Here is a 14,281-nt window from a genome sequence, read left to right on the forward strand (position 1 = left end):
GGTTTGTTTTGAAGGACCAGAGAGAGTTGGGAGTTTGATAAGGTTTGTTGTCAGGCAACTTGAGAACAGGCAGGGGTGGGGGCACTGAGCAACTGCAGAAAGGTATCCTGGGAGCTGGGAAAATATTGGAAGTCAAGGAAAGTAAGCAGAGGTGTCAAAGCAGAACTTGCTACTTTCAAAGACTGCCAAGCAGGCCTCCATGTGGTACCCTGCTGAGCTCTGCAGTGATTGGCTGTTACTATACTACAATCCCTTCTGAGGCCATGTTAGAAAGTGATTGTGCCTTTGTAATTTCAGCCCTTGGTCATCTGGTCCCATTGCTTTGGGGACTATGGTGAGGCAACAACTTTCCAATGTCCTACCACCGTTCACTATGCCCCACCTTCTAAAGCTCCTACTACTTCCTGGGGATCAAACCATTAACACGCAGGCTTTGGGGAAACAATTATATCTAAATGATAGCAAACTCTAAGGAGATCTGCCCCCTCACCCCAAAGCCCTCACCATCTCCAAGGCCTGGAGGAAGAGTTGCTGAAATAGCTGTTTGTCTGAGCTGGCACATGGCTGCTGGAACATCACAAGCCTATTTGGAGGAAAGTCAGCATAGGAGGAGGATGCTCCTGGGCCAAGGCCAGGGTCAGTGTGAGGGAACCAGAGCTGCTAAAGTTGCGTGGCCCTTGGTAATCTGGGAATCTAATTTGGTGTGTGTGTGTGTGTGTGTGTGTGTGTGTGTGTGTGTAGGGTAGGGGAGTGGGGTGGAGATCTAGCTCAAAGTGTCATACACACTAGCAAATGCCCAACCGCTGCACTGCATTTCCAAGCTGAGAACCTAATTTGAAAACGTCTCTGCTGATTCTGTGGTAGTTAAGTAGCAACTAACATCTCTCATCGACTGAGCTATATTTATCAGACACTGGGTAATTTTTCTACTTATTCCTCATGGCAGTCCTACAAGGTAGACATGATTATTATCCCTCTGCTGCACAGAAGTCCTTAACTCTGAGGGATAGGTAATGAATGCATCTATATAACAGTTGTTTCCTAGCTAATGACATGGCATTAAACGTAGATCTACTGACTGCTACATCAATATGCTGATAGTGGTTAACTCTGAGGAGCTGATGATAGATTTTATTTATTTTTATCCATTTTTAAATTTTTTTTTTCAAATTTCAAAGGTTTAAACATAAAATGGAGGGGAGTTTAATAGTCATAAGGGAACTCAGTTATACAACCAAAGCACAGGCCATTGGACTGTATGTGCAGAAGGTATGTGTGAGCAGAGAGACAGACATCAGCAGGGCCCCTTGTCCTGAGTGGCTCTATCATACCTTTTTTTATCTCAAGACAGGACATGGAGCTAGAGACAGGTGGCCAGGGAGGCCACATCCTGACCCTGACAGACCTCATCTCCCCCACCCCCATCACAGGTCAACCCCTTCCGAGACCGAATCTGCAGGGTATTTTCCCACAACAACGTGTTCTCCTTTGAGGATGTGCTGGGCATGGCATCTGTATTCAGTGAGCAGGCCTGCCCCAGCCTGAAGATTGAATATGCCTTTCGCATTTACGGTGGGTACCTTGGTTGGGGCCTGGTGCTGAGTGGGGAGGAGAAAGGAGCCAAAGAGGACCTGCCATGTCTGAAATCCAACCGCTGATGGGGTTGTGTGACTGGAGTTTATTGGCTCTTTATGAGAATATATCATGTTTCTTGAGTACGATGAAATAACAATCTCTGCTCTAATCAACAGAGGCTCTTCCCTCCGTTTCATCTGTTAAGTGGCTTTCATTATTGCTACGGCCAACACAGCTGACAAGAAGCAGCTGAGAATTTCTTTGGGCTCAGATTGAAGGCATATATAGTCCACTGTGGCAGGGACAGTGTGGTGGCTGACAAGCAGCCCACAGGAGCTGGAATGTGCGGCTGGGATACCTCACCTCCTTATGTGTTGGTGGAACGGGAATCAGAGGTGACACAGAATGTTGTGTGGTACCATAATCCAGTCCTACCCACTTAAGAAATCCATTTCCCCCCTGGCTTGGTTCCTCCTCCCAAAGGTTCCACAGTCTTCCAAAACAGCACCCAGCAGCTGGGGACCAATTGTTCAAACACATGACCCTGGAAAGGGCTAGTTCAGGTTCAAATCATAATGCCATCCAAGGGTACTTAGGGTGGCCAGTGTGGCTATTTAACAATTTCTCTCTGAGAAGGCCAGAGAGAAAAAGAAGACCCCTGTGGGTGCAGAGAACTTGGTCTTGCCGGGCAGGAGGGTTGGATGGAATTTGCAAGACTGGAGCACTAGAAACATCTCTGCACACAATGACTTTGTAGGCTCGACCAAGTCATTTCGATTTCCTGAGAATCACTTTTCTTATCTTGAAAGGAAAGGAACTTGAGAGAGATCATATCTCTGAAGTCTCTGGGATCTGCCCTTTGACTTGCAATGTCCCCTTAGCACAGTGAGATACTCCAAAGCAACCAAAAGGCAAGAATCAAGGAAACTTTGAGATGCCCTCCACAGACCACATCTGTCTTTGAGGATATCGCGGTAACTCTTTGCTGGCAGAGGCAGAACAGTGTGGGCCAGTCCTGCCCTTTCAGTTTAAGTAAACCATCCAGCTTCTCTCAGCCTCAGACATCAGTGAGCAGACTCAGGCAGGCTGAGGAAAACCTGAACTCCCTAAGATTACCTACCGGTAGCATAGACCAGTAATCCTAACACTCAAGGGCTGGGGCAGAAGGATCACAACTTTGAACACAAACTGGGCTACATAGTGAGACTTCGTCTTGAAGTCATGGGCTAGCACTATAGCGCAGTGGTAGAATGCTTGCCCAGGATAGACAAGGGTCTGGCTTTAATTCTCAAACTAAACAAACAACCCCAAATTCTCTGTCATTCGAAGAACCCGAATGACAGGATTGCAGTCTGAATTAAACCAAAAATGTCAGTCCTGTTTTGGAGAAATATAACAGAACTCAGAGTCCCTATGACAAACATTTACAACCCTCCAAATGAAACCTAAAAATGCCCTGAAATGCAAGAACATTCTTTTAAATCTTACTGCAGCCTCCAGAACAGAGACTGACTCTGACATGACCCAGATACTGAAATCCGCTGATAAAAAGTTTTAAAACAGCCATCACAACAGTCTTTGGTTCTTCGGAGAAAGAGAAGGAGACAAGGAGGAAAGGATGCAGGGGTGGAGAGGGGAAGAGAGGGAGGAGGAGGAAGATGAAGTATAGCAACTGGCTTAGATAACTAGGGTGGCAGGCAACCCTGAAATCCGCTTGGAGACACCGAGAACGGATGTGATTTAATTCAGTCCAAAGGCACAAGAACCAAGAGTGCTGTGGACCAAGGCCAGAGCAGAAAGAGAAACGCCCCTTCCTCCTCTGTCTGGTGTCCTATTGGGCCTTTGCCTGACTGGGTGACACCCACCCACACTGACAAATGTGATCTTGTTTTTTAAATTTTTACTTATTTGTGTGTGTGTGTGTGTGTGTGTGTGTGTGTGTGTCTGTGTGTGTGTGTGTGTATGTGTGTGTGTGTGTGTGTGTGTGTGTGTGTTGGAGCGCGCGTGTGTGCAGTACCCAAGTAGGCCAGAAAAGGGTTTTGGAATCTTTGAAGTTGCTAGTTGTGAGCATCCTAGCATGTTTGCAAGGAAGAAAACTCAGGTCCTCTGCAAGAGCAGTTCAAGCTCAAAACAGATGAGCTTTGGCCCTTGTGTAATGTATTTATTCATTTCCAATTCCTAGTGCTGCCTTTCATTCCTCAGACTTTCGTGTGTGTGTGTGTGTGTGTGTGTGTGTGTGTGTGTGTGTGTGTGTGTGTGTGTGTGTGTGTGAGTGAGTGTGTGTGTATGAGAGAGAGAGAGAGAGAGAGAGAGAGAGAGAGAGAGAGATCGTCCATAGATCCATTGTGGTTTATTCAGAGTTACAGGCATGGGCAATTTACCAGTGTCTACACCACTGAAGAAAGCTACTCCTCCCTCCCCCACAACTGTTAACTGCCAATAGCTCCTGACTTAGGGCCTAGGCTTCAGGAGGCCGCCCTCCCCCAACCAGGAAGGGACTCTCAGGCAGATCTGAATGTGACCTTCTTTATTCAGTTGACTGATTCAAATGCTAATCTGTTCCAGAAATTCTCACAGACACACCAGGAAATAATTTTTTTCTGCCTTTATCTGGGCATTCCTCAGCCAAGTCAAATTGACACATAAGATTGACTATCACAATAACCATTTCCAATAAAGTAAAAGAGAATCGACTCACAAAAAGAAAAGAAAAGATATGAAATCTCAGAAGAAAAAAAATGCAGCTATGAGAAGGAATTAAATGGGTGGAGTCTGGTAGCTTCGTCATGTAATTCCAGCTGTTGGGAAGACTAAGACAGGAGGATCACAATTTCAAGGCTAGCCTGGGTAACTTAGCAAGTCTATATTACAACGTTTAAAAAAAGTAAAGTGCCAGGATGTAGCTCGAAGGCAGAGCGTCTGCCCGGACTGCAACAGCCTTAGGTTCATATCCCACCACAAATAAAGCCAAACAAACACAAAAACACAGAGGAAAGGGTAAATCTGAAAACACACAAAGAAAAAAATATGAATAACCGAGAAAGCAAATATTGAGAGAATTAAAGAACAGGGCCTCTGGGACATTCTGAGTTAGGAAGGTTGAAATGTACAGCCCTTTGATCCAGTGAGTCCTGAATGCAAAGGGTAAGAAAGATATCTGAAGAACTAATCACCCCAGATGTCTTAAATTGTATACAAGATACAAATTTATAGTGAATAAATCCTGAGCCAAATGAAATCACACACGCATATATTAGCTCAGCAGTGTCATCAGGTCTGTGTGTCTGTGCATCTGTTTCTGTGTGTCTGTCTATGCCTGTGTCTATGTGTCTGTGTGTGTCTGTCTGTGTCTCTATCTGTGTCTCTATCTGTGTTTGTCTCTACATATGTCTGTGTGTGTCTATGTGTCTGAGTGTGTGTCTGTCTGTGTGTGTCTTTGTCTGTGTTTCTCTACAGCTCCCCCTCCTTATCCCAAGCACCCCTAAGTTGTGTTCCTGACTCCCAAGAGTCCTAGCTTGTTAGTCACCACCAGAGTTCTGTCAGATGTGGTAGCTGTGCTGACTGAAGTCCCCGTCACACTCTCTGGGACAAGACAGCTCCTCTGGCAGAACAGTGACCCAACTCAACCTTCTTATCTCAGCCAAGAGTATGTGGGATGCAAGTCACAGAAACTTAGCTCGTGAAGCAACAACTAAAAGACAGACAGTGGATCTTAGTCTTATACCGTGTGGGTATAAAAAAAGCAACCAAAGCTCATGGCTTCGGGTGCCTGCCAGTTAAGACTCCAGGCTTGGCTTAATTGTATCCTTCTTTCCTCTTTCCCCCTCCCCTTTCCTCCCCCTCCTCCTCCTCCTCCTTCTCCTCCTCCCTCCTTCCCCTCTCCCCTCCCCCCTCTTTCTCTTCCACTTCCCTCCTCCCCCCTCCTCCTCATTTTATTTTTAATTCTCTTTGTGATGGGGTCTCACTATATAGTCCTGGCTGGTTGGGAACTCACAGAGATCTGTCTCCCCAGTGCTGGACTGAAAGTGTGAACCTCCACTCCCAGCAGGCTGTTAAAGTCTCCTCAAACAAAACTCCCCTCAAAGTTCTAGCTAAGCTGCATCTCATCTGGAGAACGCTGGCTGGGGAAGCCCCTCAAGCTGCTGGCATAGCCCAGTTCTTGTTTCATGGACCTTTGGCCCTGGCCTCTTGCTGCCTAGGAGCAGGAGTCTGCCCTCAGCTTCTGCAGGCTACCCTTGGACCCTTGCCACACAGTCTTGCCAATGTGACCACTTACTTTCAGAGATAATGAGGGGAAATGGCCCTTAACTCACCTATTAGAATGAAGTCTTCCATGGTACAGTCTGACTGTGAAAGTACCATCCATCCCATCATACCTGCCAAACTCTGTTGGTTGGAAGCAGGTTACAGTCTCCATCCAAACCAAACAGCACCAAGGGGTGTGGATTTTGGTGGGTAGAGGGGCAGAGCATGAGAAAAGTGTTCACGTAGCCCAGGCTAGCCACAAATTCACTTGAACTCCTGATCTTCCTGTCCCTACCTCCAGAGTTCTGGTATTATAGGCAAGTACCATCAAACTCAGCTCCAGATATATGTCTCTGAGAAGTTTCTCTACTCACAGGTATGGAGTATGTCCAGGAGAATGAAGCCTTGGGCTACAGCTAGGAAGCTGCCAGAAAGCTAAGTAGTGTCTCTGCATGGCTGTTAAGTAAACCTCTGTTTTCTCAGACCTGAGTGACCTCATCTGTGCCCGTGGACTAAAGATGGCTACCTTCATGCCTACATGACCTGTTGTTCATACTCTGAGTAACTAGCCACAGACACTGATTCTCCCTTTCAGTCTCTCAGAAGACTGAATGGTTCAGTCATTTAGCTGAATGGCTCAGCCAAAGCAAATGATCTGATACTTTGGGTTGGAATCAGCCTTGCCCAGTTACCTACAGCCAAAAGAAATGCAGAGTCTCATGAATAAACCAGAGGTGAAAACACTTCTCAGGGACTGGAAAGGCTGGGTGTTGTGGCTCAAGCCTGTAATCTCAGCATGGAAGCAGGAAAGCTACGAGAAGCAGGAGTTCAAAGTCATCCTGTGCATAGTGAATTCAAGGGCAACCTGAGATTTGTGAGACTTTGTCTTGACAAAAGTAAGAAAGAAAAGAAAGAAGGAAAACAGAAAGGAAAAAAGGAAGGAAGGAGGAAAGAAGGAAGGAAGGATAAAGGAAGAAAGGAAGGAAAGAAAGAAGAAAGGAAGGAGGAAGGAAGGAAGGAGGAAGGAAGGAAGGAAGGAAGGAAGGAAGGAAGGAAAGGTGCTCTGCTTCTGTGGTTTCAAGAGCCTAATAAACAAAATCTCCAAACCCATTAAGGATCAGATGCTCACAAGCATCTTCTAGACGCAGAGCCAACTTTGTTTAGCTTCAGAAGTGAGAATGTTCAGTCCTCAGAGGTCTGACTGAGTGACTCGGGCCAAGCCTGAGAGCAGACACACACTCTACCAACCACCACCAGTGTCCCCGAATCTTCCTCCACTCCTCTCCAAGCCCCCAAAGCACACAGTTACTCCCCTTCCCCAAGGATCTCCAAGCACAAAGACCAAAAGCTCAGCTTCTCCATGAAAAACAGTGGTGTGAATAGGTATCTGGGACTCATGCCCCAGGCTGCACATCCAAGATTCCCAGACAAGTCCAAGTTCTCTTCATCTGAAGATTTGCTAGTTTACATGGCTGTCTGCTCAGTAGATCCTTGTGTCTTAAGCTGGGTACACAGAGCTACTCAGTAAGTCCGAAGTTATGGCCCATAAGGAAGGAAGAAGAGGAATGAAAAAGAAGAGTAAAGAGAGAGACAGAATGTGTTAGTAATGCTCATGGTAGTGATTCTCACAAGAATTCAAAGACTTCTCGATGCCCCTCACTTGATAACTCTCAGCCAAATTCGGGGACCAGGCACATCAGTGTTGCTAGGTAGCATGCCAAACATGTAGACTCTGTCCCCCTTACACCTCAGAATCAAATCTGCACCTGACTAAGACACCCCCAGCCCCAATCTCTGCCCCTAAAACGTCTAGAAAGCCATGTTTTAGTCTCCTGCCTCCCGAAGCTGATTGCACACTTGAATCACCTGGGAGTAAAAACAAGCCAGGAAACAACTTGAAGCAATAGTCGATCCTGGTTGTGGGGCTTTTGCAAAGCCCCCTGGGTGTTTCTAATGTGCAGCAGATTTGGAAGTCACTGCATCCGGCTATGTGTCACTGTGTCCCTGGTTAAAAACCAAGGTCTGTAATCAGGCAGGCCAGAGCCGGAATGCTGGCTCCAGAGATTAAGGACCCAGAGTCCTTTAGGCTTCCTCGTCTGTAAAGTGTTGGTACAAGAGTGTTTTTCTATTGTCCTCATGGGCACAAAATGGCTTTTGTGCCCACAGTCTTCTCATCTTTATTCTAGGCAGGGAAAGTGGTGTGTGGGGGCGGGGTGGGAGAAGGAAGAAAGATGGAATTTACATCCAAAGACACAAATAAGTTGATTCCTCGTCTCACAAGCTTTCTTGGAACTCCACCAAGACCCCTTCAGTTTATATTTCATGGGCCAGAATGATGTCATATGGCCACCCATGGATGCAGCAGAGACAGGGAAGCCATGAATTTTCATCTGAACCCAGTGCTGTCTTGAACAACGACTGTTTTGAAAATGGCTACTGGACGAGACTGCAGAGGAGCAAGAGCACCTTGGGACCTGGAACTCACCTCCCAGTTCTGCTTTGAGGGACATTCTGTCCCCCCTCCTGCCCCCGGGTGACCAATGCCACATCTCTTCATATCTCCAAGAAGATTTACCACCTGTCAGAGACCAACATCTGGGCCACAGTTTCCTGAGACCTAGCCCACCCACAGAAATGCCAGAGGTTAGCTGAGGCAGTGGAGGGAGCCTGTTGGAAAGGTATTGAAAACTTGCCCTTGGTCTGCAAGCATTGAGTGTTGTTTGCTTACAGCAGTTCTTGGAGGGAGCATGTTTCCCAGGGAACTGGTGACTGAGCCTTAACCATGCCGGTTTCTAACCTCCATGGTGTTGAGAAACAAGTGAGAGAAAGTCCCCACCCCCACCCGAGTGGCCACTCACAGGCTGTGGGGTCTAAGACTGCTGGGTCAGCATAGACTGCCACCCAGCCAATGGACAGACTCCTGGCCCTAGCCCTCTCCCAGACTGCTCTGCCCTTGCACCCCCAAAGGACAGGAACCATCCAGGACTACATTTACTCTAGCAAATTATTCTGTTTTCAGATGGCTTGGGACCAAAGCCATGTCATTTTCTGTAGTCTCTGCATGTGGGAGCCAGGCCAGCAGGATGCCTGGGGACACTGCAGGGGCTTGCAGAGAGACTGCAGAGGAGCTTACTGGCAGTGTGGTGTCACTGTGGCTGCTCAGCGCTTCCTCTGCCCCCACCCCTTTCACCTGCTCCTCCGACTGACTTCCTGTGGTGTGGAGGAGTTAGGAAGGGAAGGCTGAGCAGGGCGAGCGCCCAAGAGCAGCTTGGACTAGGGCTCCAGCCATGGGCCAAGAATGCCTTTGGGGACAGGCATGTCTTGGCTCTGCCACAGGACTCTGGTACTTGCAGACTCTGGGCCTCAGTTTCTCTAATATAACCCACTAGCTCTAGTTGTCATTCTTCAAAGTGGGATGTTAGAGCCTCTCCCTTGGGTTTTCATTTTTAGTACTTAGCCATAAGCGAGTAATGGAGAATTAAGTCCTGGCTACAGCTAACAGGCATCTTCTGTGTTCCAGACTCATGACAAGGGATGGCTAAGTATTTCCTATTTAACCTTCACACTGTAGAGATAATATTGTTCCCATGTTACAGATAGGGAAACTGAGGCTCAAATAGCAAGCTGACATGTTATACATACAGACACACACAGAGACACACACACACACAGACATACACACAGACATACACACACAGACACACACACACACACACACACACACACACACACAGACACACACACACACACACACACGATGTGGAGAAGTCAAAAGTAGCTGTTGGCTTCTAAGACTCTGTGGCATTAGGGCCCCAGGCTCCTTCTACCTGTTTCTTTGCTTTCCACTCCATGGTTACCTTATTGTCTCAAAGATCTTCCCAGAAGTCATTTTCCCTTCTGCGTATATGCCGTTCTTCGGATCTTAGCCATGTGACCACCTCTTGCAGCAAGTGTTAAGTTTGGGTAGGTGGCTTTCTGTCATGGAGGCAGTTGTGTGTGTTAAAAGCACAGATTTCCTGTAGAGTCTGAATGTAGGGACTTAGTCATGACCCCATCGACGACTAGGGGCTAGTGGGCATCCATACATCCACTTATTCTCCAGTCTCTGCTCTGTGCTGGGCACTGCCTCAGAATGCAGATGTCAAGCTCTATGGAATCTTACTCCAGCCCCTCTGAGGGTAGGGTTGGAGTCCTTGAAGCCAACCCATTAGTGTTACAAGCCAAGAACTTCCCACCTCCCTGAGAAGCTGGGACTCATGTCCAGGTCACCCAGGCAGCTACTACACAGAGACAGAAGCATGGGAAGGTGCCCAAGGATTTGGGTTCCAAACCCAGGCCACCGTCCACTTCTCTACTCTGCCTGGCTCCTGGCTACCAAACCACAACATGGCTTCTGAGTTCTGAAATGGAAATTCATGGGCTTCAACATGGGGCCAAGTCAGCCTAGGTAGATTTGAACTTTGCTTTTCCATTCCCTGGCCCCATGGACAAGCCATATCATACCTGAACCTCAGCCTCCTCTTGGCAAAATAAGAGATCAAAAAAGTAGATGATGATTCAATGACTTAAAGTAGGTCGCATCTGAGCACACAGTAGGCACACAGTCAATGACTATATTATTGAGATCCTTCTTTCCTTACTTAGTATTGTCCACAGCTGGCTGTTCTGCAGCGTGGCTCACACCTGCAAGACAGCTAGCCCCCATGTCCCAGATTTTAGACCCATTTGGGGCAAGTGGGTCATACCTGAGCTCCCAGAGACTTATGGGAGTTGGTCCATGGACCAGGGACCCAGCCTCCATCTCCTCTGCAGATTTTAACGAGAATGGCTTCATTGACGAGGAAGACCTCCAGAAGATAGTGCTAAGACTACTGAAAAGTGACGACGTGTCAGAGGACCTGCTGATGGACGTCACACACCACGTGTGTATCCAGAGGCTAAAGGGTGGAATCATGGCTCTCGGTAGTCACCCAGAGCCTCCGGATATCAGGCCATCTTCTTTGGAAGGGATCAGTTCAGTGTCCCATAAAGTTATCATGGGGATGGTGCCCTGAGAAGTGGGCATACAGTGGAGAAAACAGCCTTGTCTGTCCTTCCAATGAGAATTGTCTATGTTCCCCCAAGCAATATATCCTTCCTTACCTGAGAACCTCCCACCCAGATGGAATACCAAGGATTACAATGTCCTGTCCTATTTTATTCAGTAAAAGCACAGTGCCCAGATGTCCTAGTGAAGAGGCACAGAGACAGCCCTGAAAACCTAAGATGGGGCACAGGCCCGTGTGCTCACAGGCTGTGAGGACCACTTTGTATCTCAGGTCTGGATGGTACCACCTCCTGCCTGACTCAGGCTTCTTACAGTGCAGTGCCCATGTTAATGTCTGGGTAATAGGATGAATGGGGCCCACTGTCCTCACATCCATGTTGGTGCTAGAGGCCCCCATGAGAAGAGCCCTTCCAGGAGAAAGCCCATGAATCCTCCTCCACCCCTACCTTAGCTCACACACCTTCACTTCTGTGTGACAGGGGCCCTGATGCACCGTGGCACGTGGTGGGTATTTTCTCTACACAGACCATCTCCTGTCAGACCCAAGGCTCCTCTCGGTTTCCTTTCTTCCACCAGGTCCTGAGAGAGTCAGATCTGGACAATGACAACATGCTCTCCTTCTCTGAGTTTGAACATGCAATGGCCAAATCTCCTGATTTCATGAAGTAAGACAATCTTGAAGGCAGGGGCTTTCTAGCAGTGCTGGAGGCAGAAAAGGCTCTCTAGTCTCCTCTGGACCAAGGACTATCTCCGTCATCCCATGAGTTTCCAGGGCTTCACTGAGAAATCAGCTAACCTTGAGGGACCGAGACAGGGGCTGACAGGATTCCAGAGCTTGCAAACCATGTGCGGGATTGGTGCAACCTCAGAGCCATTGCCCCCGATGGCAGACATCTATGTATATCTTCATGCTGGCCTGCAGATCAGACCTGAGCATAGCCTACTTATTACTACACAGATACACTGGGAGACGACAATAGAAAAAAAATCGTTCCACTGTAGAGTAGAAGAGGTCTCAGTGATCCACACTCCAGACTCCCTCCAAATGTCTGGCTCTCTGGATGTCCAAGGCCATATTTGCCAGTTTTCTAGTTTCTTCCAATTCAGGGTGAATGCATCATCTCTAGAAATGCTCCTCACTGTGACCAAAGAGACCTGTAGAGTGTGACCTTTCATACGTATGCCGAGTTGGCACCTGTTGACACGTGCCTTTAGCACTTGTCCCTAATGCTGCCCCTTGATCTCATAGGTAAGACGACTTTGAAGAAGGGTGATGGTTCTTGGAAATTTTACAAACCAATTCAAAAAAGGATGGAGCCAGGTCTAGCAAGGACCTTGGCACAACTCGAGATAGCTGTACATTCCCTTCTCCCTCCCTCCTTTCTCTCTTCTACAGACCTTCCTCTGTACATTGGCAACCTCTGTGTTGTCAGACATGGTTTGTCATGTGTCATGGCTTCCCAATAGCTTGTGTCTGTTTGATTTTGATTTAACTTCAGTGACTTTTAAGTAATGTCTCAGCTCAATTCTGAATTCCCAAACAGAGGGATTCTGACTGGCCCAGCGGGGTTCAGATGTCATGTTTCTTCCAACCACCTGGATGGACATGGCATCTCTAGGTTCCAGGGCTGGGTCTAGGGTAGAACCTAGAGATACCATGATTGCATGACCCCCATCAAAAGAAACCCCTCTCCCTCCACAGCATGGCCACTGGAATCCCATCTGCCCTGCACCTGTTTCTGAATCACTCCTGTTTCTTTCCACTGAGTCCTAAAATTCAGAAACCCTTTGTGTTCCGGTGATGCCAAAAGAAGCTTAAAGTTTAGGAATTGAGGAAAAAGCTTAAACTCCTTGCTACAAAATCATAAAGACCTGAGTTTGATCCCTACCATTCACATTAGAAGCCAAATGTGGTGGTGCAAACTCGCACTACCAAGCCCAGGGACCCTCCTGTCTTGGCCTTCCTAGCCCCAGCAAGAGACTTTGTCTGAAAACAAAAACAAAAACAAGGTAGATGACTCCTAAGGAATCATACCTGACTGCTCTGTGGTCTCTACACAGGTGCATAAGTGTACATGCACCCTCACTGACACTTATGCACATGTGTACACACACACACACACACACACACACACACACGAGGATAAGGCGAGGACCTAAGATGGCTCTGGGTCTCTCTTTCAGCTCCTTTCGGATTCACTTCTGGGGATGCTGATGTGGATGGAGGCCACCACCTGGTTCAGCAGCTTCAGGGAGACTACTGCCCCCTCCCCGCCCTCATCCAGGCACTGAGGAATCTGATTTGATGTATGACTCAGCTCTGTCCCTCCTTCACCTCTAGAATGTTGTTTACTAAATAAATATGTGTTTCCCTACCCATATCCACTGCTCTCTGAAAGCAGGGACCCACATAGGGAGTTGGTGCTCCTTCTAGGGCTCAGGATTGCCAACAACTCCCAGCAAGCTGGGATGGCAATCTTTTTGAGGATGGAGTTCAAACCTTGACCCTTGTCAGAGGGGAAGACTAAGCCAAACAGAGCAAAGTTCAGAAGGGAAATAGTCATCCTTCCCTCCTCTAGAACCTACTTGTGATCAGGATGCACACATAGCTGTCATTCCAGCTGGCGCCTGGCTTCCCTGGCTTCCTCCCATGAAGAAGACATCTTGGCCCTGCTTGCCACCCTTGGGCCTTGGGGATGGGACCATGTGTGACCAGCGTTTAGGGTTTATTTGCTTTGCCATTCAGCCAAGCCCTGTAATGAGTTTGGCCACTCCGGGGACACTTTAGGGTCCAGATGTCTAGAGACTCTGGAACACAGGAGAAGTTCATCATGGGAACTTGTGGGAGCTGCCAGATGGCTTTTTACTGGGCATGTGGCTTTTCTTATCTCTGCGGGCCTGAGCGGGGAGAATAAACATTGATTACACAGAAAGAGTTATTTTGCCATAGTGTGCACTTGAATCCTACCTTTAGTTCTGACTCCCCTGTTCAGTGGTAATAAGGACCCATTACTCAACAGAGTCCCCTTGATCTAATCCAGGATGGGTGGAATGTTGGGGCAGCCCAATGGTGTAGTACACTCCTGATCTGAGATCTCCCAGAGCAATCTATAAGACTCTGTGTCCTACCCTCTGTCCTATCAGAGTTTCCCAGGATGCCTGAAGCAGTCATGTTGGGAGAACAGACTGTGACCCTTGAAGGCTGTCTAGCCTTGTTGCGACCTTGGCACCCACTCCCTAAGGTCATGTTGCTAAAAGTAGTTTAGTCCCAGCTCACTCCTCCAGCTCTTCAAGAAGTAAGCTCAAGTACGTGTAGAGACCTAGTCAGCCAGCTCCAACTGGTCAGTGCCGAATACAAGACCTTGCCTGCTTCAGATGGCTTCCTCAAGAACTGACTCAGCCGGCCTCCCCTCG

At 47.8% G+C, this 14,281-nt stretch overlaps 2 protein-coding genes across 2 annotated transcripts in view; both read left to right on the forward strand.

Moving 5' to 3' along the window:
• The window catches only part of CIB4 (calcium and integrin binding family member 4), a gene marked incomplete at both ends in the record, with an annotated part of 55,322 nt that extends 42,240 nt beyond the window's left edge, over nucleotides 1-13,082 (forward strand). Inside the window, 4 exons of the mRNA XM_080938509.1 lie at nucleotides 1,431-1,572; nucleotides 10,633-10,742; nucleotides 11,444-11,532; nucleotides 13,052-13,082. Coding sequence (XP_080794635.1) covers nucleotides 1,431-1,572; nucleotides 10,633-10,742; nucleotides 11,444-11,532; nucleotides 13,052-13,082 — 372 coding nt within the window. The remainder of the gene's footprint in view (nucleotides 1-1,430; nucleotides 1,573-10,632; nucleotides 10,743-11,443; nucleotides 11,533-13,051) is intronic.
• The window catches only part of OTOF (otoferlin), a gene marked incomplete at its 3' end in the record, with an annotated part of 124,795 nt that continues 111,994 nt past the window's right edge, over nucleotides 1,481-14,281 (forward strand). Inside the window, exon 1 of the mRNA XM_080938499.1 lies at nucleotides 1,481-1,572. The remainder of the gene's footprint in view (nucleotides 1,573-14,281) is intronic.

Source organism: Micromys minutus (genome assembly GCF_963924665.1).
Source record: "Micromys minutus genome assembly, chromosome: 1".
NCBI lineage: Eukaryota > Metazoa > Chordata > Mammalia > Rodentia > Muridae > Micromys > Micromys minutus.